Below are 24,454 nucleotides of genomic sequence, written 5' to 3' on the forward strand. Positions count from 1 at the left end.
TACCTGTTCCAAAGGCTATTTCTTTATATGTAGTAGAACAGTTTCGATGGGATAGATGGAGAAAGCCATAACCCAATGTCAGGGCACTCTCCTGAGAGCTGGGCAATGAGGGATCAAAACCCTGCCCCACATTAGGCAGAGGTGGGAATTGTACCCCCGTCTCCCACATCCTGAGTGCTCCAACCACGGGCGCTTCCTCTTCGTATTTTTTCTTTTTATTGCAAGAAAGGGCATAGGTGTGGTGCCCAATATCAGGACCACAGGTTCATTGCTGCGAATCCCAGGCAGAGACATGCGCCTGCCTCTGACCTAGACTTAGGGCCACACCCCTCTCCTTGGCATCTCCCATTGCCTGGTTTAGGCAGCTCCCCGCTCAGCTTGCTGGCTTTTGGGGATCCCATTATCAGGTGCCAAACTCTCCCCGTGCACTGTGCCAGGAGCCTGGCCCCCCAACTTGGGCTTCTGGATTCCATCCCATGGCAGGGGGCCTAAAAGTTGTGCACTGCAACACAGGCCTCAGCTCCCTTTGTGGGTCTCGCCCTCAACGACTAAGCCCAAGAGCTGAACTTTGACAAAGATATCCATCTTCATTTAGACTCCCAGGGATGGAGAACACCATTTCCCCGGGCAAACTGCTCCAATGGCTAATTACCTTCACTCTAGACAAATTCAAACTGGAAATAAGGTGGACATTTTCAAGCTTCAACTTCCAGCCACTGAATCTCGTTATACCTTTGCCTGCTAGATTGCAGAGCCCTCTACAACCAGGTGCAGGTGCTTACAGATTAAGAGGTGACCCAATCACAACCTTAAACACAGTGTAAGGCAGGTTTTCCAGACCCTGAATCCTAAGAACGGATCGTGTGGTATTGTTCATTGTAGTAGTGGCGCTAGGTCTGCAGGTTTTTCATCTGGTTCTGGCCGGGTCTGGTGCCGCTCTGAGTTGATGAGTACTGGTCTGTGGCAGTACGGGTGCTGGGGAGCTGCTGCACCCCCCGGCTTGAAGTGATTTCTATAATATACAGGGTTTACAGTTTGGGTCAATGGCTCTCAGCACCCATGGGTGAGGAGCCTGCTTCTGATGATGAGCTTGGAAAGGCTGGAGGGTTGTTTGAAGGCCAGAAAAGGGAGTTCAGGAAAGATTTCTTTCAGGATGGGGTCCCCATCGAATATGGGTTGTAGCTGTTTGTGATAGCCTGTATGCATTCCAGTGTGGGGTGGTAGGTGACAATTAGGTAGGGTTACCATATTTTGTGCCTCCCAAAGGAGGACACTCCACGGGGCCCCGGCCCCGCCCCCAGCCCCGCCCCCTCCCCAAAGTCTCCGCCCTCTCCCCTGCTTCCCGCGAACATTTGAGTCGCAGGAAGCCTGAAGCAGGTAAGGGGGAGTGTGGGGGGAGGAGGCGCGGCCCAGGCTGTCCCCAGCCCTGGGGTGCCGGGCCCGACCCGGCCCCGCCGGAGCCCCCGGCCCGGCCCGGCCCCGCTGGAGCCCCCGGCCCCGGAGCCCCCGGCCAGGCACCGCACCGCGGACCCGGCCCGACCCCCGAGCACCCGCACCGCCGGCCGGCATGTCCCGATTTTCCCGGACATGTCCAGCTTTTTGGGCTTTCCCCCCGGACGGGGATTTGGAGCCCAAAAAGCCGGACATGTCCGGGAAAATCCGGACGTATGGTAACCCTAAATTAGGGGTGTGTGGTCGGATGAGGTTTTATTTCTGCATTGAAGCAGGTTCTTTCGGGGCATTTGAGAGGCCCATTCCATGATGCGATTTACTTCCCCGGTGGAATGTCCTTGTTTGGTAAAAGCGGTTTTGAGTGTGTTAAGGATGTATCCCGGACTCTCTCTTTGGAGCAGGTTCTGTGGTATCTGAGTGCCTGGCTGTAGGTAACAGATTTCTTGGTGTGTTTGGGGTGGTTACTGGATCTGTGAAGGTAGGTGTGGTGATCCATGGGTTTCTTGTGTGTAGTTGTCTGTAGGGTTCCATTGTTGAAGCTGATCGTGGTGTCTAGGAAGTTGATGCTAGCGTGGGAATGCTCCACAGAGAGTTTAATGGACGGTTGGTGTTTGCTGAAGCTGTGGTGGAAATCTATGAGGGAAATCTATAAGTCATCCGTCCGGAGGATGAAAATATCATCAGTTTGTGGTGCGTCTGTCCAGACATTCTTCTTCAAGGCAGCCCATGAAGAGGTTGGCATACTGGGAAGCTGTCCTAGCCCCCACGGCTGTTCCCATGGTTTGGAGCAAGTGTTTGTTGTTGAATGTAAAATTGTTGTGGGTGAAGATGAAATGGATGAATCTGGCAATGTGTTTGGGGTGGATCTCAGAGGGTTGTCCATTGTCCTATAAATATTAGAGTCAGGCAGCTATGCCGTCACTGTGAGGACTGTTGGTGTATAGAGAAGTGACATCCATGATGGCAAGGATGGTGTTCTGAGGGAGGCTGTTAATGTTGTGGAGGAAGTCGGTTATGCCCTGGAGGAAGCTGGCCCTTTGGGTGGTCAGTGATTTGAGGATGGTTTCTCTATATCCCAATAGTCCTTCTGTAAGAGTGCCACAGCCAGATACAATGGGTCTGCCTGGGTTCCTTTCTTTGTGTATCTTGGGAAGCACGTGTGGATGTTGCGGCTCCAATGGTGGGTAAGGCAAGCTGCTTAAGTCCAAGCCCCTGGTCTGAGCTTGGGGGCTCGCCTAAGCTGCCACGTCCACACTGCTATTTTTAGCACACTAGCTCGAGCTGAGCAAGCACAAGTCTGTCTACCGACGCTGGGAATCACACTTCCCAGCTGCAGCATAGGCATTCCCTCAGGGTTTTGCACTGGTTTATTTAATCTGGTTTCAGAACCCACCTTTACTGAAACAGGTGCAGCTTTGAATATAGAGAAGGCCTCAGTTAGTGGCCTGCAATGTTAACATGATAGAAGGACACATTTCATTATACTAAGACAAATCCTTTTTGGTCTCTGTTTCTTCAACTTGTGGACATTTACTTTACCCCAAAGAGGATTTTGCAGGACTTTTTCTTAAACAGCTGCTTTCAAGATTGGACCTAGCGTGATCAAGACAATGTTGATAAATAACACAGTAAGAATGGAAAGAAAGAAAAACAAACAAAATCCCAGGACGAAACTGGTAGATATTTGTGCAAGGCATTCTCTTGAAAAAGGGGGGGGGGAAATGAGCTGTACACAACAAAAGGGAAGAAGTAACCTGAATAAATTAGCCAGCACTATAACTCCAGTGCAGACCAGCACAGCCGTGGTGCAATCATTACATGAAAGGGAGCATTGTGCTGGTGAATGTTTGTCCACCTTGAAACATTCATACTTATTAACCTCCACCCCCTTAGCTGCTGCAGCTGCTGCTTTCCGTTTCGGTCAAGGTGTGCAACCCACTAAAAATCCATCAACCCACAATAGATAAGACAAAGAATATTGCCATCTATTTTCTTCTAATATTGCAGTTTCACACACGTAGCCCAGAATGCAGGCACTGTGCAAATGTCAAGAGACACGAGCACGCTCGAATACAGGGCTGTCTGCAGTTCTGGGGTATGCAGCTGGGGGCCTGCTCCCCAGAGCAAGTAGACAGACATGCACTAGTTCTACACGAGCGAGCATGCTAAAAATCGCAGTGTGGCCACTGTGGCATAGGTGATGGCTCAGGCTACCAAGGGGGTTGGGTGAGTGTGCGTCAGACAGCTAGACCACAGCAACACTGCTATTTTAAGCCCACTAGCTCGAGCTGAGCTACTCCATCTTGTTCGACCCGCGCTGGGAAGCATGCCCCCCCTGCAGCTGTGCAGACACACCCTTGGAGACAAAAGGAGCGGATCGCAACTCTCAGGAATGGGACATGCAAGTTTTAAAGTATTTATAGTTCAGTCCTAAATTCTCTCCTTCTGCATAAATACACACACACAGCAAAAAAACGTACAACAACTTGCACTGCACTTTCCTTCCGTTTGGGAGGGATTTATTGTAGTGTGGAAGATAAGAGGCGCACCAAGTGTATGGAGCATGAAGATCTAAGACACTTGCAAAACCTAGAAATATTGCAAAAATTCAATCCGTCTGCTTTCCAAAGGATGCAAAAACCACCACGCCCCAATGAGGCCAACAATTAGCAATTTCAAGCCACACTGCTTTTTAAGTGGCAAAAAAAAAAAAAGATGGGAAACTTGAAGAAAAAGAGAAAAAGGCATAGCCTTCATTTACAAAGAAGTCATCTTTCCCAAATGACCTGTCTGATAAATCACAGAGTTAAAAAATAATCCTCGGGCAGAAACACGCACATGAAATCCCAGACTGAAATCAAAAGAGGAATCCAAAGAGTGGTTTAAACAGAAACCTAATCGCTACCTCCACTCTGGAAAGACAGTTAGCTCTCCATAACGGAGTGCAGAGCTCCCTTCTGGTTTGTTCATTTTGCCTCAACAGGGCCATACCATTCTGCTGCTGTTCCTTTCTTCTGACAGACTGCATTGTGACACTGGGGCTCGGTTTTTAAAAGGGTCATAGCTTTAGGTGTTGTACATAAGAAATAATTGTCCGCCATCCCCGACAGGCTATTTTTTAGTGCTGTCTGGAGCACTCCACTGTGTAATGCGGACCTGAACTGCAAAGGCCTATCTATTCAACATAATACGAAGCCTCCAAGCTGGGAAGAAGGGGCTGGATGGTTACATTGTATGGTGCTATTGATTCATATGCTTAATATAACTGCTTGACAGTTCAGAATCGTAAGATACATATGTAATTATGAAGCCAGGGAATGATTTTATTTTTCAATTTGCAGACAACTGAATTCAAGTTAGATGCAGACACTGTTCCTGGTGAATACACTTTTCATGACCGCTACTTAATCTGAGGGCTTGTCTACGCCACACAGCTTTTAGCCACAGGGCTGTGTCGACCCAGCCTTGTCGCTAAAAGTCGGCGGGTGTAAACGCTCTTTGTCAGCACTTTTGCCGACAAAATACTTCCACCCCCGCGAGCGGCGTTCAGTTTGTCAGCAGGAGTGCTTTCCTGCCGACAAAGCCGTGTTCACACTGCCACTTGCTGCGGCAGAACTTTTGTCTTTCGTGGGGGAGGTGGGAGCTTTTTTAAGCATTCGTGAAAGACAAAAGTTTTGGCGAGAACTTGTCAGTGTAGACAAAGCCTCAGAGGCAATATAAGTTGCAACAACATTTTAGGAAACATCTCCAATTTGACTATTACAAAATAAAACTCAAGCACAAACCTGACCGCAACATTAAAACTGAGTTAAACTGGCAAGAAAACGCCATAAAATTCAGAGGTCTCATTGGTTATGTAAACGTAACCTAGCCTATTGTAGCTGGGAATAACAACAATGGAGCTATACTGTTAAAACACATGGCTGGCATTCAAATTCAAACAAGCTGCCTCATATCTGGGGTTTGATTTCAAAGGAACACCATCAACTTTAACAATTCATTTTTTACTGAGTTCTATTATTAATTATATCTTAGGCACCTCTGACGCTAAGTCCATACCACAAACGACAACGATCCTAGCTACAAGCGTATACAGGGACCAATCACGTTCAGCATGTTCCAGAAACCTGGTCAAATCATTACAAATCTTGATGGCTTGGAGCAGCGATAAGGATTTTCGGGCTGTGTTTGTGGAGGGGCACAGAGTGCACACTTGTGTGGGCACCATCTTTGCAGATGGGTCCTGCTCTCCTCCCATTCACTCTCCAGGAATCGTATGTTATGGGGTGCCCCTGGTTTCTGGCACGGTGGAAAAGCATGAGATTATCGTTGTCCTGGGGCAGCCAGGAAAAGGGTATATGAACAAACTCCCTCCACTTGCACAGGAACGAACATTTGAAAACAAGCTTTAAAACAGAGAATTACAAGTCTGCAGAAACCCCTTTCTGACACGGTGCTGAACACGGCTTGTGCTTGACTACATTCGTAGCATTAGCACTTTGAGCCCCAATTCAGCAGTACCCAGGGTTCAGCCTAGTTGTCAGCAATGCATAGTCTCTTTAGTGTAAGTCAGGGGGAAGTGAAATTTGTATTCTCATCAGACGTGTCGTTTTTGTGTTAACACCATGCTATTGTGCTGCTCTGGAAATCACGGACATGCCCCGTTACCCAGCTCCTACAGAGGGCACGGAAGTAGAGCAGCTATTCAAACTAGGTCTGTGAGACAAGAACAGGGTGGCCCTATGTATCCCTTCTTTACTGACTAGTAGCCCAAGTCAATAAAGGATGCTTCTTTGTCCAACATGCCAAGCAATAATCACGTGAAGACTCATACACGGAGATATCAACATATGATTTTCTATCGCACACAAAACGTTGTGGGATGCGGAGCCGGAGAAGCGAGCTCTGTCCTGTGTCTGTCTGAGTTGTGCTTTCCTTTCTTGCACATGCCTGGTCAGACACGAACGGAAGTAAAGTCATTCAATCGCTATTTCAATATGGGACTATTTTTAAAAGTAAGCATGTTTCCTGTTTCCATTTATTCTGATCTACGTTTGACACTACCTCAGCCCCCGCCAACAATCATCATTTTCTTTTAAACAAAAACCAAGATACTACTTGGATTTCTCCCCACATCCAATCCCCTACTCGCAAACACACCATATACACTGGTTTGCGCTCTAACTCGACCCACAAACATGCACACAGGGGCCGACTCTGCCAAGCACTTATTTTTATGGGACTAAAATTCTCCAGTGTCCCAAATCCCCATCAAGTGACTGAGGGTTAATGTTCACCTTTATGATCAGTACATATGGATTCTTATTTGTATTTCTGTAGTGTCTCCATCTATCTAGTGACACCACATCCACGGAGACTACTGCAAGTCAGCTTTTTCACTGTCCTAGAACACCACTGATTCCCCTTTGTCCCTTCACATCAGCAAGTGTCCTGACAGAGAGATCTGACGACACAGCTACAGTGTCAGAAGCGTTCCTGGTTTTGTCGCTCATTCTGCAAAGCACTTAAATGTGCATTTCAGCATGTGGGTAAGTGCCTGATGCTGCATCTGTGGTGCTCCGTGGCAAATCTTCCAGGGACTTCAGCAGAGCCGGATGAAGTCCTAAATGCTTTGCTGAGCTGGCCTCAGAAGCCACCTTGCCCCATGCAACACTCGCTAGTGCATGAGAAGTGCTTCCAGGTCAGCATCTGCGTGTTCTGTAGATGTGTTTTGTTCTCTGCTTTCCTCACTATTACACATTTGCAGTGCATTAGTTAAGGCTGTCCTAATGGCAACTGTAACGCGGGCTATATATCTTAAGACTGCTTTAATGACCCCGGTGACTGTTCATGCATTTACAGGGTCCTAGGAATATGAAGTTAAAAATAAAGTCAACTTCTATCATTCTTCCTTCTGACTTGAATAGACTTTATATGCCTAAAAAAATTCAACAAAAAGGAAATGATAAAGAAAAGTGTATTGCAGCCAGAATACTACTTTATTTCAGCCACCTGATCCACTCACACAAACCCAAATGGCAGAAGCTGGTTTTGTGGGGGGTTTTAAATAGATGATGATTCTGAAAGCTAGCTTAGACACTCATGTAAAATCGTATACCAATTCATAAAAACCAGATCTAGTGTGATCATCCCTTTGGCAATCATTTCCAGTTCGAAACAAATCTGATCTCTCTGCATCTTAAGCTTTTTCCTGGTGATTCTGTTTCTACCATCATCACTTTGTACCTCTCACTCCTTTTTTCGTGGTAAGACACTAAAGCCTCTGTCAAAAGCAACAACTCTCAAACAGGCAGCCTTTGTGTGCCCTGATCTCATTTATCTTGTCTGTTTTACAGCACAGACTAACAACAGAATTTGTCGAGCCATACTCATCTATTACATACACCATTCACTTTCAAAATATGAGTCATGTATTTATTAGAATATATTATGAAGATGTATTAATTATGTTGGAAACAACTAGAGAACTAATGCCAAAAATAACCTTAACCTAGAGATTTTGTAATGGCTTATAAAAAAAGATTAAAGAGTCACACATTTTAAGGCCAGAAGGGACCATTATGATCATCTAGTCTGACCCTGGTGCATAACACAGAGCAGAGAATTTCACCCAGGGATTCCTTCATCACGCCCAATAACTTGTGAATGAAACAGAACCTATCTTTTAGAAAGAGCCATCCAATGATGATTTAAAGACTCCAAGCGATGGAGAATCCACCACATTGCTTTGTAAACTGTTACAATGGCTAATTAATGTGAAACAGACTAAAAATCCCTTCCCCTTTCAATTAATCAGCTTTCAATCTCTTTTCTTGTGATGTCATAATTCAACTAGTTCTTCGGTTTTCCAGAGTTCCAGGAGAGACAAGATCTAACAGTCTAGTTTTAAAACAAGCAGTACCCCTCCCACATAAACATACACAAGAGGTTCAGGACTTTTTGTATATATCCAAAAATACAAAAAAAAGGGGCACAACCCCATTATTTAAAACCTGTCTGTAAATGTGCTTGCAGCTACCTTGGAGATAACTCTCATTTCAGACCAGAGCCTTATTTGCACCATGAAAATACTGCAGAGAAGTTGTTGGTTTGTTTTTTAAACTGTTATAGCTGAGGGTGAACAACCTTAACACATTACATGTTTGGTCTTTCTTTCTCCGCTTTGAAATTAATATGAAAATATATTCTAGATTGCTTTAAAATAAGTAATTAAGTGTCATTAGAAAAGCCAATCAAATAGGTTTCGTTTTCCCGCACAAAACCACACGTGTGCAGCAAAGCACAAGACGTAAAAGGAAAAATGAATAAATTCAACTCTGGGAAGAGTGCGTGGGGCTTAACTTCAATATACAATGTCTTACTGTGACCCTCTTTTCCTGAACTGTCAGGGCACATGGTTTATACTTGTCGAGTCTCAAGGTGACTCCTGCTCGAAGGCACCACAGAAGTTAATGGGAAATTCCTTTTACCTTGAAAAGTCAGACATCTTCAAAGGACCATTCTTGCTTTGTATGCCTTCATATTTATCTCTCACCCCTCCCCATTACTTTCCCCACATTTGGATAGATGCGCAAAGCTCCTTTCCCCAAGGTACAGTTTAAGGCAACTATTTTCAAGCACTCCTTATCTACTCCCCAAAGAAAAGCCATTTCCCCACTTGGTTCTATGACGTGCTTTGTCTTCCATTAGCCAACTACCGAGTGTGAAAACTCACTAGTCTCCCATGCCAGTGTCTGTTTGGTTTCTAGTGTGTAGCAAAAATCTGTTTACTATTATAATTAGACATTTAAATGAGCAAGAAATATTAAGGCCCAGATTCTCCCCTACACTGAGTCTGCTTTATACAGCTCTGCTAGCACAAAATGGCCCTAAATCATTTTAGCAGGCCATGGGAGGATCACTCCAATGTGGAAGGACCCTTCAGTGCCACAGAACTGGCACAATGGCTCCTATGCCACCCTTCCTCCCTCAGGCTGGCGTAGGGGGCGTGGCTGGTGGACAGCAGGCATGCTCTGTGCCTCCCTGCACACAGGCAATGCATGGCTGCTATAATGTCACTGACAGCGAGCACAACTGAGAGCAACCTTTAGACAGTTCCAAAGTATGCTAGCCTAGGGCCAGATCTGCACACAGACTGCCCAGGTTGGCTTAAAGTCACTTTTGCACACACCTCTCCCCTCCCAGGTTGCACTGAGTGTTCCTCCGCCACACGTAAGAATCTAGCCTTGCACCTCCACGCGAGTCTCAATGGTCATGGAAACCAAAGAAACGGATTTTCCCATCTTCCATGACTAAGTTTTGACTGTGTTCTGACCATGTCAATCAATAATATGTATTAAGGTTTCATATATTAAGCAAATAAATAGTTTGTATAACTATTGCTTGCAGTATTTGTCACAGATCAAGAGGAGTGATAATACACCTCTACCCCGATATAACGCTGTCCTTGGGAGCCAAAAAATCTTACTGCGTTATAGGTGAAACCGCGTTATATCGAACTTGCTTTGATCCACCAGAGTGCGCAGCCCCACCCCCCTGGAGAGCTGCTTTACCGCGTTATATCCAAATTCGTGTTATATCGGGTCGCGTTATATCGGGGTAGAGGTGGATATACAAACCCACCCTGTACATACATCAGTGCACACACACAAATACATACTGTGCATACCCACAAAGAAGAATACAGCCTCTTGTGCATGAAACGTGCTCAAAGAAGTAGAGGTTAAAAGGAAAACGAGGGCACTCAAAAGTACCCCAATCTTTGGGAATTTATCCAACTGACGCAGCTGTGCCCCTGATCGGGTAGCTTCTTGTGGTGGCTGCAGGAGGTTTGACAGCTAGGCAAGTCTGTGCTCTTTGGGTGATAAGCAGGTAGGTTTGGCAGGTTGCATCAAGGCATTTGCTAGTGAGACATAATACCCAATGCCTACTGTCATCCAGGTACAAGTGGATAGAACCACCCCCGTAACTAGGACTGATTTAAGGCTTGTCTAGGACCCGAGACATGGGAGTCATGCAATAAGGATGTCAGAATCGCAATATTTTTAAGTACTTTCTGGCCCTCAAAGATGTGAAGAAAAGCTTTAAAGGTGACTCAAGAATAACAACTGCCGTAACCTCTGCCTGAGTGTTCAGAGAGCCTGAGACATTACCTCTGCGAGCAGGGAGCGGTCTCCTGCCTCCAGAGGGCTGCTAACTCCAACCCCAGCCCAGCAAGAGGGGAAGAACGCAGCAGGCTTGACTCCCCCACCCAAGCAGATACCCCAGTAGCTGGGGTGTTAGAACTGAGGGGCCCTCCTGCCACCACCGCCCCCACCCCTGCTGCTCACAGGAGGAAGAGGACCACCCTTGCTGCTGCTTCTGCCTGGGAAAAGGGACTCCATATTTCTGCCTCTCTGGGCGTGGGAGGGAGCACCTTGCCACTCCAAATGGTCAGTGGGGCCACAATGGAGGGGCAGGGCCAGGGGGACTGATGGTGTTGAAGGACGCAGATTGCCTTCATCCGGCCCTGCTAGGGACTTCTGTTCCTCTCTCCTAGGAGCCATTTCCTGTATGAATTCCAGCATGCTCAAGTGAGACTCAGGGAGGTCCTAAACTGTCCTTTCCCAACAGCAACCGGCCACCACAACCGGCTCCGCTTCTTAGGTCTGAACAAGACCAAATCGCAATCACAAACCACAGTTCAATGCAAGAGACAGAGCGGGAACAGCCCTGAAAGGAAATTCATGGGCTCACAGCTAAACATGTCTCAGCTGAGCTCTTTAAATGTTCAAAACAAAGCATGAAAGCTCATTCTCTCTGTAGCCCCGTTCTTGCCTGTGCCTGCAACCTGGAGGTGCCCCAATTCACAGTCAGAGCGTTTGAAGTTGGCTTTGCTTGGGGGCCACGTAAGGTTCAGAAAAGCTGCCATGCCAGGAACGCACTCTTGTCCCTCGGCCTGGGATGAGTTTTAAAGCTTTTTGTTCTTTGCACCATTCCTTCCCCCTCGCCGCCCCCGCCACACGCACAGATGTCATTTGTTCACTGTTAAACCATTTCAGAAAGCTCGTTTCTTCTCTTTGTTACGCTGTAAGAAACCTTCGCAAACCCACATGAGCGAGGGAACCAGAATCTGGCTCACAGCTTGTTCTCCGAGCCGCAGGACACCCCCTGACTCCAGCCACACTGTGAATCTATCATCTCGCACGCAGCCAGGCGGCTCAAACGTTACCACCCCCAAGCCAGTTCTCAGGTGTGGCGGTGACCCTCACTCACATCCACGGATAGAAGTGCTTACACGGCCCGTGGCACTGCAGGGACCGAGCACCTGGCTGGCAGAGCTTTCAGTCTGTGCAATCGCACTGAGAGACCTGGCATTGGGCGGAGGTGTTTCAAGTTGCTCTGACAAAGTGCTGACAGCACTGCAGGCTGAGCTCCTCCACGGACATTTATCCCCAGAACAAGTACAGGGAGGGCACAGGCAGCAGGCCTGCAAGCTTCCCCGCTCTCCTCGGCCAATAAACATACCTGAGAGGGCAGCGCAGCCTCCATGCACTTGCAATACTTAGCTTCTCCATTAACACTCACTGGGTCTGGGTTTTGTGATGGGGTCACCTAGGCACTGAGATGGGACAGAGCCCACCAAATGCATTTCCCAGGTCACCAGACAGCAATCAGGTATTAGTACTTCAGTTGTTACTGACCTGGGCTGAATTCAAACCAGTGACTGGAAGGGGAAAGTCACTACCCCTCATCACTAGATCTCCCAGCTGGGTTTCAATTTTGAGGGACACTCAGCTGCAGATAAAGAATTTAACGCATTTTGAGAGTGCCAGTTATACAGTGCAAGCCAAGTGAGATTTAATGCCTAGCACAACTATATCCTTCCCAGGTAGACAGCTTTCACTCATATTGTTATCTATCTATATCTATCTATCCATATATAGGGGTTTTTTTTGGGATATAGATATATATACATACCTCTACCCCGATATAACGCTGTCCTCGGGAGCCAAAAAATCTTATCGCGTTATAGGTGAAACCGCGTTATATCGAACTTGCTTTGATCCACCGGAGTGCGCAGCCCCGCCTCCCCCCCCGGAGTGCTGCTTTACCGCGTTATATCCGAATTCGTGTTATATCGGGGTAGAGGTGCGTGCATGTGTGCGAATATATATATATATACACACACACACATACACACACACACACACACAAAAACCTATGTTAAAAATAAATTTAAGTTTGCAAAGTCAAGCACTCAAAAGTTAGAATATGCCAGAATGAAGGTGGCTCGTGTAATCTTAATTCTCCCTTCTTGTGCATAAACATCATGATACAGTCTGTAGTTACGTGATCACAGACTGTACCACCAAAGTTCACGTCCCTGTTTCACAGCAGGGAGGTGTTAGAGCTTCTCAACCAGATGACTGCAATGCTTGTTTTTAAGCACACACAAAACAAGGTATTTTCCCCTAACTTTGGTCTTGGGAACGGCTGAACCATTTTAGCTGAAAATTTCCAAACAAATTCAACTGAGGCAGACGCCCAACATGGAAAAATGTCAGTGCAGATGGTTGAAGTGTGGCAAAGTTACAAGCAACTGAACATAGGGTCTTATTATGGAAAGTGTTGGGCAACCTTATCGACAGGCAGTGCTATAAGCTCCCTCATAACAGAGACACATAAATCACCTAGGATCTTGTACCACGTTCATCAGTTTGTACCCGAGTATACCTGCACGTGAGAGGGCTTCTCTGCCCATGTCAGACGTGGGAAATGCTCAATATGAACATGAATACGATGATCAAAGAAACAAAACAGGGGTTACTTCTTCATACGAGCCCTGACTCATTGCCATAACTAATCACAGCATTTGCACAGGGCTTGCAAACAATCTGGTATGCTGAGAAAGCAACTGTACCGCTACACAGCAATTCCCCATGTTCCTGAAAGTCAGTTTTTATTGGGCTGTTTAGATTTTAAATAAGGACAAAAGGGGGAAGCTTCCTTCTAATCCAGGGGTGGCCAACCTGTGGCTCCAGAGGTTAATATGCGGCTCCTTGTATAGACACCAACTCCGGGGCTGGAGCTACAGGCACCAACTTTCCAATGTGCCGGGGGGGTACTCACTGCTCAACCCCTGGCTCTGCCACAGGCCCTGCCTCCACTCCACCCCTTCCTGCCCCATCCCCTGAGCCTGCAGTGTCCTCGCTCCTCCCCCCCAGAGCCTCCTGCATGCCACGAAACCGCTGATCAGGAGGTGCGGGGAGAGAGGGGGAGGCGCTGATCCGCGGGGCTGCTGGTGGGTGGGAGGCTGCTGACGTATTACTGTGGCTCTTTGGCAATGTACACTGGTAAATTCTGGCTCCTTCTCAGGCTCAGGTTGGCCACCCCTGTTCTAATCTATCCCTGCAGCAGACACTTCCGCTGTGAGCATTTAGAACAGTGATTCCCAACTTACAGCCCAATCAACACACAGCTGCGGCCCATGTGACAGCCACAGGGCCCTACAGGTAATGTTGGCCTCATCTAGGACCCACAATGGCAACTAGGTAGAGAACCACTGATTTAGAACCTATCATTTGTGACTATCTACAGGATGTAAATTAGCACGTGCACACTCACACACATCGGTCTATACCTGGGCTGTTTCTTTGGAGGTGGAGGTGGAGGTGCAAATTCCTCAGTTTCACTGCTGTCTTTAGGGAAATCAAAAGCAAAAGATGCTGATTTGATCATCCCAGTCTTTTTTTCCTGCCCAGAGCAGTCTTCCACGGGATGGGGACAAGCTGTTCCATTCTCCACTTCCCTGGCCTGTGTGCAGGTTAAAAAGCCCTGTTCTTCCTCCTCTTCCTCCTCTATCCGGCACTGCCTGCTCCATCCTGCACCGTAGTATTTATGCCTCCTCTCATAGGACGAGGCTGGAGGACCCCTGTTGGGGTCCTCTGCAGAGACCCAGTTACTATGAGAGCAGAGAGAAGGCAGTGTCCCCAAGGCACTAGGATCTGTACAGTTCCTTGATGAGAATTGGGTGCTGGGGTCGCCGTGGCCATTATTGTCACAGAGTTCTGCCCCGGGAGGCTTGACTGAAGGCATGGGAGTCCCCTCGCTGTCAGGCGGGCTGCTGGTGGACATCTTTGGGGGAACAGCGGGACTTTCATTAACTATGCCCTTGCTGTGCGTTTGCTGGTGAAACCTCGGGCTGCTTTCACCCGAACCCATCTCACTGCCGGCTTGAGAGCCCTCTCTGTGCCCAAAGGAAGGCGAAGGGATCGCAAAGTCTGGATGAGAGGTGGGGCTAGCGCAGGGCCATTGGACTCCAACAGCGGAGTCCGGGCTGCTCAGAAATATTGTCCTGTTATCCTCCTCTGTGTGCGCTGCCATAATGGTAATCTTTGCTGCGACCTGTGTGGCTGAATCCTGGTACTCCCTTTCGCTGCTCGGGTACCGCACCCCGTCTCGCCACGGGCCGTGGGCCTGCTCTTTGAGAGGGCTGCGGGCCGGCCCCTCTCGCTTTGTTTGCGCGCCAGAATGATTTAGCGGCACCTTCTTTCTCTTGGTGCTCTCGGCATAAATGGGCTCACCGTGGGCAGGCTGCATGTGAGGGGCACGGTGGGGTGCCAGGACGGTGCGCCGAGGGTCGCTCGAGTTTTCCCCGGGGTTGTCTCGGACGAGACTCGATTGCTCAAGTTGAGGACAGCAATCGTCCTCCTGGGGCAAAGCCAGGGGACTGCTGCTACTGCTCAAGACACTGTCTGACAGGGTGGTAGTGCCAGAGATAAGCGCTAATGTTTTTCGCTCCAAACGCGTCTTATTTTGTATAGAGTCCTGTAAACAGTGTTCCCTCAAGTCTAAGTTCAACAGCCTGCACTCATCTTCACAAAACTTGACTGCCCTCGTCTTTGCCCGTGGATTCACCGCAGCCTCCTGCTGCCCCCAGCACCTCGGGGCTGGCTTTTCACTGTCACGCCATGCCACCTGGCTCTCTGGACACGGCGCGGCGGGTGGGACAGGACTCTCTCTACAATAGTCTGTGATCGAACAGTACTCCCCGCTCTCGCTCTCAGAGCCTGGAGAACAGCAGTTGTCACTGCTCTCCAAGGACAGCGTTGCTGTGCCTTCTCTTTGCCAAAAGGCTGGACACCCAGTAGAGTCCGGGGTGGAATCAGTGCTTCGGTCAGCAAAGATGGAGGGTTGGTGGCAGAACCCTCTCTGTGGACAGGCAAACTTCTCCTTGTTACGAAGCATAGCTCTGTCCTCCCATCCACCCATCTCGCCCTCCAACACCAAACTGTTGAAGGGGATATTTTTTTCCCCTCTGCTTTCCAGGCCGGGCAGGCCCCCCCTGGAGCAGCCTTGGAGATACTGAGGAGCACAATCATTCGGTGTATCATGAATGAAGGGCTTTCGCCCAGCACTGGTGCTGAAACGGTCCAGGCATGTCCTTTGTGCTTCTCCTGGCTTCACAATGAGGTGGTTTTCAGAGGCCATTCTCCAGCTGACCTACGTGGGCCAACGATAAAAACACATGTTCAGGACGTGCATTAAAAGAAAGAAAAAGGCAAATGCGGTTTTGTTGCCGACTCCCCTCAGGTGTGTGGTTAGTTCTGCTCTGCACCTGTGTACTCACCACACTGGTGATTACTGCAACCTTGTCTGCTGAAGCTACACTTGTCCTACTTTCTGCATCCTTTGCAGTCCTTGCATTATTAATTATGTCAATATAGTGAATAAGGTATCCCCTTTCCTTCCTAGTCAAGACAGGGAATAACATTTTCAACCTGTCGTACTGGATGTGTGTATTCTATTAGAGCAATCAACATAGAATTAAAGAGGCGTAGATTGCAAAGAGTATATCTTCCATGTGGCATTATTTCCCCTTTCCTTTTTATAAACCAGCTTTGCAGCTGTACATCTTACAGACTGGAACCCTCTTAAAATGAAAGGGTTCCCCACGGGAAAAACACTGCATTGTATGTGGAATTTCCACTGTAACAGGAGAGGGCCTACTTGGCAAAAGATCTCTTTTTCCATCTGGTTCCTTCCTGCCCTTGCCAGAGGCACTAGTAGCTACAGTAGAACCTCAGAGTTACGAACACCAGAGTTACAAACCGACTGGTCAACCACATACCTAATTTGGACCCAGAAGAACGCAAGCAGGCAGCAGCAACAAACAAAGAAACAAGTAAATACAGTACAGTGCTGTGTTAAATGTGAACTACTAAAAAAATAAAGGGAAAGTTTTTTAAAAAGATATCACAAAGTTAGGGAACTATTTCTGTTTGTTTCATTTAAGGTGGTTAAAAAGTGCATTTTACTTCTGCATAGTAAAGTTTCAAAGCTGTATTAAGTCAATGTTCAGCTGTAAACTTTTAAAAGAACCACCATAACATTTTGTTCAGAGTTCCGAACGACCTCCATTCCCAAAGTGAGGTTCTCCTGTACGTATCTGGGGGCATGCCCACCGCATTCGGGAAGACCTTATCTTTACTCCCATTGGAGAGCAGCTGTAGCAAGACCTGAGAATCAAGGATTCTTCCTTGCCACCTCCCTCCCCCATGAGGTAGTGATAAATCTTCTTGTCCTCTGTTCAATAAGGGAAGAGAGGTGAGAATCCCATGGAATGAAGAGTGCAATCCATGCCTGTTAAATGCTAAATTGTTGCATTCCTAGGGATCTGACATGTTAGAATCCGCTCATAAGGAACTGACGCTTCACCATTGGCCAATTTCTGCCAACACTAACAGGAGGAAAACCAGTGTAACTCCATTGGCTTCAATGACGTTTAAGCTGCGTTTACCTGAATTAGAATTTGGCCCTAAAAAGAAGCGAAGTGGAGTACTGAAACTTGAATAAAACGCACTGGAGCACTTTTATTCCACTCGCTCTAAAATGGTTCCCTATAGCCGAGTCTATTATTAGCAGCTCCCACTGTATGTGGGGAGAAGGGCACACATCAGGAAATCCTCTGGCTTTCTGCCTGGGTGGGAGCAGTCCTTGTATCAAAGAAAGGGCTGGCTGGTGCAGGATGAATTCAACACAGCTATAATGATCAGCCCCCAGAGGAAGACCTTGTAATGCAGCTGTATCACTGACACACCTCCTCTGCTCATTGGTTAGTCAGTGGGGATTAGCACGTAGGCAGGGATTTCAAGGATATCAGAGAAGCAAGTAGGATCGGGCAAAGATAAAACACACAGTATTCAAGCTATTAAGCAAGTATTTATCTGGCATAGCTAGAAAGGCTGTGAATCAAAACTCCAGAGCTGAACCGCTGAGCTCAACTCTGCTGCTTGGTCCAATTTCTGGATGTCAGCATAGCTTAATACACCGTTCTCCCTTCAGCCATCGGATTTAGGAAGATATTAAGGGGCACTGAATGGTTCAGGGGATTTACAATAGAACACAGAAACACTCACTAGGCTGCCAGGTTATAAGCCCACTCTGACAGTGAACCATTAACAGCTGATGGTGGTTGGATGGTCTGTGTGAAATAAGTTGTTCAGTTACTAGTGAGCAGGTATCTACACCACAGCAACGGCTACATTTGGCAAACTTGCTCTCAGTCTCAGCAGAGAGGCCAAGGACTACCTGGGCATGAAGATCCTCTCACCACTACGGGTGGTCCCTCCCAGTCAGGAATGAGGGAGGCAAGCAGGCCCTGTTTGCCCCATGCAGCATATAGAGAATTTCAGTCCTCAGGTTGTCAAGCAGAAAATTTTCACCAGGAAAAAAAAACTATTAAAAACGTAACAAGATACTGAGCGACTAACATTATTTTAAAGTATCAGATTTATACATGATTCTTCAAGAATTGTTTGTGATCTTGGTCAGTATTATCTAATTTACACAAGGTCCCACTAGATTTAACGAGTAGTGTCGCAGGAAGCCAAGCATTTTGCATCGGAAACACAAACCTCTGGTGTCGAGGGGTTTAAAACCCAGCGGAAAGCAGATGAAGCAGAAAAGAAAGATCTTGGCTTACACCCCCCCAGAAATACAAAGTAATGGAGGCAGACGCACAGTAGTCTTGTCATGGCAAATATCCTTATTGCGCCCCACCAAAAGCAAATATTATAACGGGCGCAGCACTGTACAATACCACACCCCTTATTAATCATTACCTGCGAGATCTCTGCATTCATATTCACATCCGCCCAGACGTCAGAAACATCTGGGTTGATCATTGTTGGCTTCACTGCAATCGTTGGCTTCGAGTAAGGTGCGGCAATCACACACTCATCCTCCAGAGGCGTATCCTCAGGTTTGGCTCGAATTCCATTCAGGGTGCGTGAGGGCAAGCTGCTAGCTTCCAGCTCCAGGGATGCCTGCAGCCTGTGGGAACGTTTGGGGTAGAAACAGTTTTTGCAGGAGCCAGGCTTCCAAATGTGCTCCACAAAGTTACTGCACACAGACATTTTCAAGTCCTCCTGGTTCAGACAGATGGCCCTCTGCATCTTGTGTACTGAGCGCCGCTGTTCATTTTGCATTCACCCTTTGAAGATGGTCTTAAAGATTTAGACTGTCTTTCAGCTGAACTACCTGGAAAGGCAGAACATTTTAGACATGACAATTGGAAGATTTTCATTTAAATGGGGGGATGGGGGGGAGGTTATAATTACACTTATTCTACTTTCACTACAAAGGCTCACAATTTCCAAGGCTTCTTTCACTGTTTAGGTAAAGGCTGTACAATGACCTAAAAAGCCTCAACTTCTACCCATAACTCTACAAGGACGGAGCGTACATCAAACAAGCAACATTCCTTCGAGAATTAATTCATTGTTTACCAAGCACATGTAACCACACTCATGCTGGGTCTAGACCAAGGGTAAGGGCAACTGATACAGAGGGTGTGTCTTGTAAATATCCATTCATGGTTGTGAAAGCGGGATTGGGGGGAGGAATTCCCTTTAAAAACAAAATTACTGCTGGAAGAAACAGGACTAGTGAAGCAAAGACTAGAGCTCAGAGTTCTGTAACCCAGTGCTTTGGCAACCACCACATCCCCCTGAAATTTAACAGTAATTGCACCCTACATCAGGATTATATGGGAAAGTAATAGAAACCATTTCCAAGAAAAGGGTGACACAGAAAGAAAGGCTGTTCGTCTGTGCTGGATCTGATAGGAGAGAAAAATCTGTGTTAACTGAAACTATTATTTGTAACTGCAGGTAACTGAAATAGCCTATTGTCTGCACGGTTGAAATGGAACACACAGATTAACCACTCTCTGCTCCTGGATTACTTGCAGCCGAGGAATCCAGTCCCTCTTTCCTCTCCAGTAACGGAAAGAGAAAATTCCCCTTTCTTTACTGCCTAGTTTAACCAAATTCTCACAACAGCTACCTGAAATTAACCCCTTAGGGAAATCTTTAGGGACTGGAGTCCCAGAAACCAGGGACAATTTAGCTGACCCCAGGAAAACCATGGGGTTGCTGAGAAGGGAAGATGTGCAGATAAAACATGTCTCTCAATGAAAATCCTTCCATACCGCGTTCTCCCTTAGCCCTTTTATTCCTAAAACTTTCCTTTGGTCAACAGATGCTAATGTAAAGCAACATGAAGCAACTCCTTTCCCTAGGAACTCTCATTAGTTTGGGGGCATTCCAAGAATCAGGGCTCTAGGAAGCGAGAGAGAAATTCTGGGGTTTGAACCAAAGTCATTCCCCAATCCTCTGGATAGCAGTACCCCCAGGCCTCAGTACTGAACTCTGAATAAGAGCTTTTGTATACATCAGGATAGGCAACCTATGGCACGCGTGCCAAAGGCGGCACGCGAGCTGATTTTCAGTGGCACTCACACTGCCCGGGTCCTGGCCACTGGTCCGGGGGGCTCTGCATTTTAATTTCATTTTAAATGGAACTTCTTAACATTTTAAAAACCTTATTTACTTTACATACAACAATAGTTTAGTTATATATTATAGACTTCTAGAAAGAGACCTTCTAAAAATGTTAAAATGTATTACTGGCACGCAAAACCTTAAATTAGAGTGAATAAATGAAGACTCGGCACATCACTTCTGAAAGGTTGCCGACCCCTGATCTACATTGTCCTCTGTGTTACAGTGTATTAACCCATCGCAACAGCTAGGCGTTATCAACAAAATCCCCTAAAGCAAAGAGCACTAGCTTTACCAGACTTAGGCTGCAAATTGAGGCTCCAGTATCCTTTGGTGGCACTACAAAGACATCATATCCTAGGTCTCAACCACACAAAAACATTAAAATGAAATGTTGTAGGCGCATATCGACATGGCCCTCCTGAGTGCTGAAGGAATCATCAGTCACGTGCAAGCCTTAGGAGACTTGGCAGCTCCTGGTTGTTTGGTTGAAAACCGATCCTTTTTACACTGACAAGACTCCCTAATAATCAGTTTGCATCCTGAAGTCTCTCTCTGCAAGGAAAAGGGGCTAAAGATTGAGGAGTTTTTAAATAAAAGTTCAGCAGTCATTTGATGCATTATACTAAGCTCAGAAGAGTCAACAATTTTTAGCTGTGGTCCAAATTTAAAAGTTCGCTTTTGAAATTAGACTTTGATCGACTAAACTTAGGTGCTCTGCTCTAGTTCTCAGAGAGAGAGCAAGTCCAACAAACTATGTTCTATTTCTCTGCTGTAAAGTGGCAACAACATTTCGAATGTTAGGATATTATAATTCAGGAACCTCTTGTCTGATCGACTTCATTTGTTTTTAAAAAAGTCTACCTCAGCTCCAGGCCTAAGTTTACCAATTTTAAGTCAAATGTTACTTTTTGTGGATTCCAGAAGGAGGCAAAATATGGTATTAATGGAAATTCAATGGCAACGTTAACTATGGGGTGAATGCCAGAGCGCCACAATTCAGTATAAGTAACACATTCCTGTAGCCTACACATTTTTAAAAATAATATATTCCTGCTTTATTTTCCCTTCAGATTTTTCAAATTGCTTTTGATTTATAACGCAGCAGTCAACTGCTTTAGAACTTTGAACGTCAGTACAGTCGGAGGGCAGAATTTCCCTTTTATACCAGTAGTGGGATCAAAAAGTAGGCAAAAGGATTATAATGGGAAACATGTTTAATACCATGACAAAAATTGCTAAATTTGCCAAACAAGGACTATTGTGTCATGTGACACTTAACTTAAAGACAAACTGTTACCACCATAAAAATAATTGGAGGGGGAGGACAGTAACAGTGAAATTAACTTAAATCCACATCAAAGTAGCTAGAAATTGCTTCTTTTCTAATTTTCATTTTAATGTTATTTAATTAAAATTCATTAATGACCACACTAAAGAATATACTAAGCTGAGGGATCTCTACTAGGGGGAGGGATAGCTCAGTGGTTTGAGCATTGGCCTGCTAAACCCAGGGTTGTGAGTTCAATCCTTGAGGGGGCCACTTAGGGATCTGGGGCAAAATCAGTACTTGGTCCTGCTAGTGAAGGCAGGGGGCTGGACTCGATGACCTTTCAAGGTCCCTTCCAGTTCTAGGAGATGGGATATCTCCATTATTCTATTCTATTCTACCTTTTTTCACCTGATACACAAACCATCCACCTTTGTTCCTCTATATCCCCGAACGCTTTGCAGTGGGTTAGGCAAAAAGAAATTCTGCAATAGATGATAATTTGTTAATTTTTTAGCTCATTGTGTCACATATGGCCAAAGATATCATTTAAGTGACTGCATGCACCTCTTATAATTTCACATTTGAAAATACAAGTGTACATCCTTCTCAGAAATTTAATTAACTGCACATTCTGCAGCATTAAATGCTCAAAAGGTAAAGCTATTTGCATCCATAAAGTTATCTGTGGAGCCAAAAGGACTAGAATGGAAGATCACATTCTGATTTTGTTCGTTTGTGTGAAAAACAGCGTCCTGAATCGCTGCAGGTTTGTAACATCAACATTGAGAACAACTATTACTATATACAGCCACACTGCAGTAATTACATTGTTAGCAAAACTTTACCTTGTATCTACATTATGTAGTATATAATGACTATTTTTTAAAATCAATGGAATTTTACACTGTAAATTTTGATATTATCACAGGTCCAGAAGAGCAAAGATGGGAGTAATGGAAGTATCCCAATCATGCAAATTCTGCAAAAGGGCGACAACAGTCACGGACTTCGCTGTACTCCTTTCTTTCCCCATGCAAAATCCACCTTATTCAACAGGAAATCTCGCTATGAAAATTTGCTCATACCGGTTCCGCTGATGACAAATCAAGTCACACCGAGCTGTGACGCCAATACAATGCTAGAGGATTTCCACAAATATAGATTGGCAATGTAATTTTAAATGTATACTTCTACCGTAAAATACACAAACATTCCCCAATACTGCAAAATACAGGAAATGAAATTCAAGCGACAGGTTGAAACTTGCTAAACCCAATGTTCCTGGAATCACTCAGTTCAAAGAATCAGAATTTTCAGTGACATAAAAAGCCATTAAAAGACATCCCATGCTTCTGGGTGATAGAAAATAGAGGATAGCTGGTTGTGAAGTATGTTAAACTAATGCCAAGGTGATAAGGGTCTGACTTCAGGCACCGCATAACTAAGGACATTTTAACTCAGCCTAGCCACGTTTAGATATTTCGGAGGTAAGAAGCACATGTAGGCGAAGAGGAAGTGGCAACCTTACACTGGCTAAATCAAGTCAGGGAGTTAAGAGTCGGCTCACGATTTTAAGACTCTTTGACACATACTGGAATCCAATCAGAGGCAGGAATGCACTTGGAAACCAAGCTCAGTTTAAACAAACGGAGACCACATTTGTTTCACGGTTTCCAATGACACTGAAAGTGCTCTGGCCTTCGACAACTTGATGCAAAACTCCCGGTCTCCGTTTGCAAAGAGTTTGCCTTTGCAAACACGTTGTGTGTGTTTTCAAGCGGGTTGGGGACGCCGGGGGCTGGCCAGCTCGTCCCAGCCAGACCTTCGGGCTGGGCTTTCCGGTGGCTTTGTGGGAGCCATGTGCTGGAGGAGACTTACCTGCGCCAAGGGGAACCTTCGCAATACGGTCACTGACTTGCAAGGCAGGGCCGGATCTACCCCCGGGAACCTGCGTGGAAATACAGGAGCGCTGCTGGAGTGAATGAAATACCTTTGTGAGCCTAGGGCAGCCCAGGCTCTCCCCCTGAGCCGGACAAACCCTGGGCTGGCTGCAGATCGGGGCCCGCCACTGGCGAGGAACTGCAGGAAAACCCCGGACAAGGGAGCCCGGGTGGCTGCTGAGTCCCGGGCAGACCAGGCACCAGCCAAGCCCGCGCCCCGGCTCTGCGGCACCAGCGCCCGGCCCCTACCCCGGGGCACACAAACCTCGCAGCCCGGCTCCGCGCAGCGCCCGCCCGCCCGGAGAGCGCCGCCGTGCGAGCCCGGGACAGCGGCACTGCGGGGCGGGGGCGGGGGCCGGGCTCCCGGCTCCTCCTCCTTGCACAGCGCTGCCGGCGGGCGGGCACTGAGCCCCCTCCCAGCGGCACCCCCCGAGCCTCCCCTATGGGCTCCCCAGCCCCCATAACCCTCCCCTACAGCCTCCCCCAGCGGCACCCCCGAGCCCCAAATCCTCCCCCAGCCCCCCATAACCCTCCCCTACAGCCTCCCCCAGCGGCACCCCGAGCCCCAAATTCTCCCCCAGCCCCCATAACCCTCCCCTACAGCCTCCCCCAGTAGGACCCCCCGAACCTCCCCTATGGACTCCCCAGCCCCCCATAACCCTCCCCTACAGCCTCCCCCAGCGGCACCCCGAGCCCCAAATTCTCCCCCAGCCCCCATAACCCTCCCCTATAGCCTCCCCCAGCGGCACCCCCCGAGCCTCCCCAGCCCCCCCTAACCCTCCCCTACAGCCTCCCCCAGCGGCACCCTCTGAGACCCAAATCCTCCCCCAGCCCCCCATGACCCTCCCCTACAGCCTCCCCCAGTAGGACCCCCCGAACCTCCCCTATGGACTCCCCAGCCCCCCATAACCCTCCCCTACAGCCTCCCCCAGCGGCACCCC

The 24,454-nt window shown here is 47.2% G+C and overlaps 1 protein-coding gene across 1 annotated transcript in view; it reads right to left on the reverse strand.

Annotated features, from left to right (window-relative positions):
- PRAG1 (PEAK1 related, kinase-activating pseudokinase 1) overlaps positions 1 to 23,838 on the reverse strand; it is a 47,099-nt gene extending 23,261 nt beyond the window's left edge. The window contains exons 1-4 of the mRNA XM_034772366.1: positions 23,779 to 23,838; positions 23,452 to 23,521; positions 18,579 to 18,996; positions 14,096 to 15,957 (exon numbers count right to left, since the gene is read on the reverse strand). Of these exons, the coding sequence (XP_034628257.1) occupies positions 14,096 to 15,957; positions 18,579 to 18,944 (2,228 nt within the window). The 5' untranslated portion in view covers positions 18,945 to 18,996; positions 23,452 to 23,521; positions 23,779 to 23,838. The remainder of the gene's footprint in view (positions 1 to 14,095; positions 15,958 to 18,578; positions 18,997 to 23,451; positions 23,522 to 23,778) is intronic.
- Positions 23,839 to 24,454: the final 616 nt, after the last annotated feature.

This window comes from Trachemys scripta, chromosome 5 (assembly GCF_013100865.1).
Source record: "Trachemys scripta elegans isolate TJP31775 chromosome 5, CAS_Tse_1.0, whole genome shotgun sequence".
NCBI classification, from domain to species: domain Eukaryota; kingdom Metazoa; phylum Chordata; order Testudines; family Emydidae; genus Trachemys; species Trachemys scripta.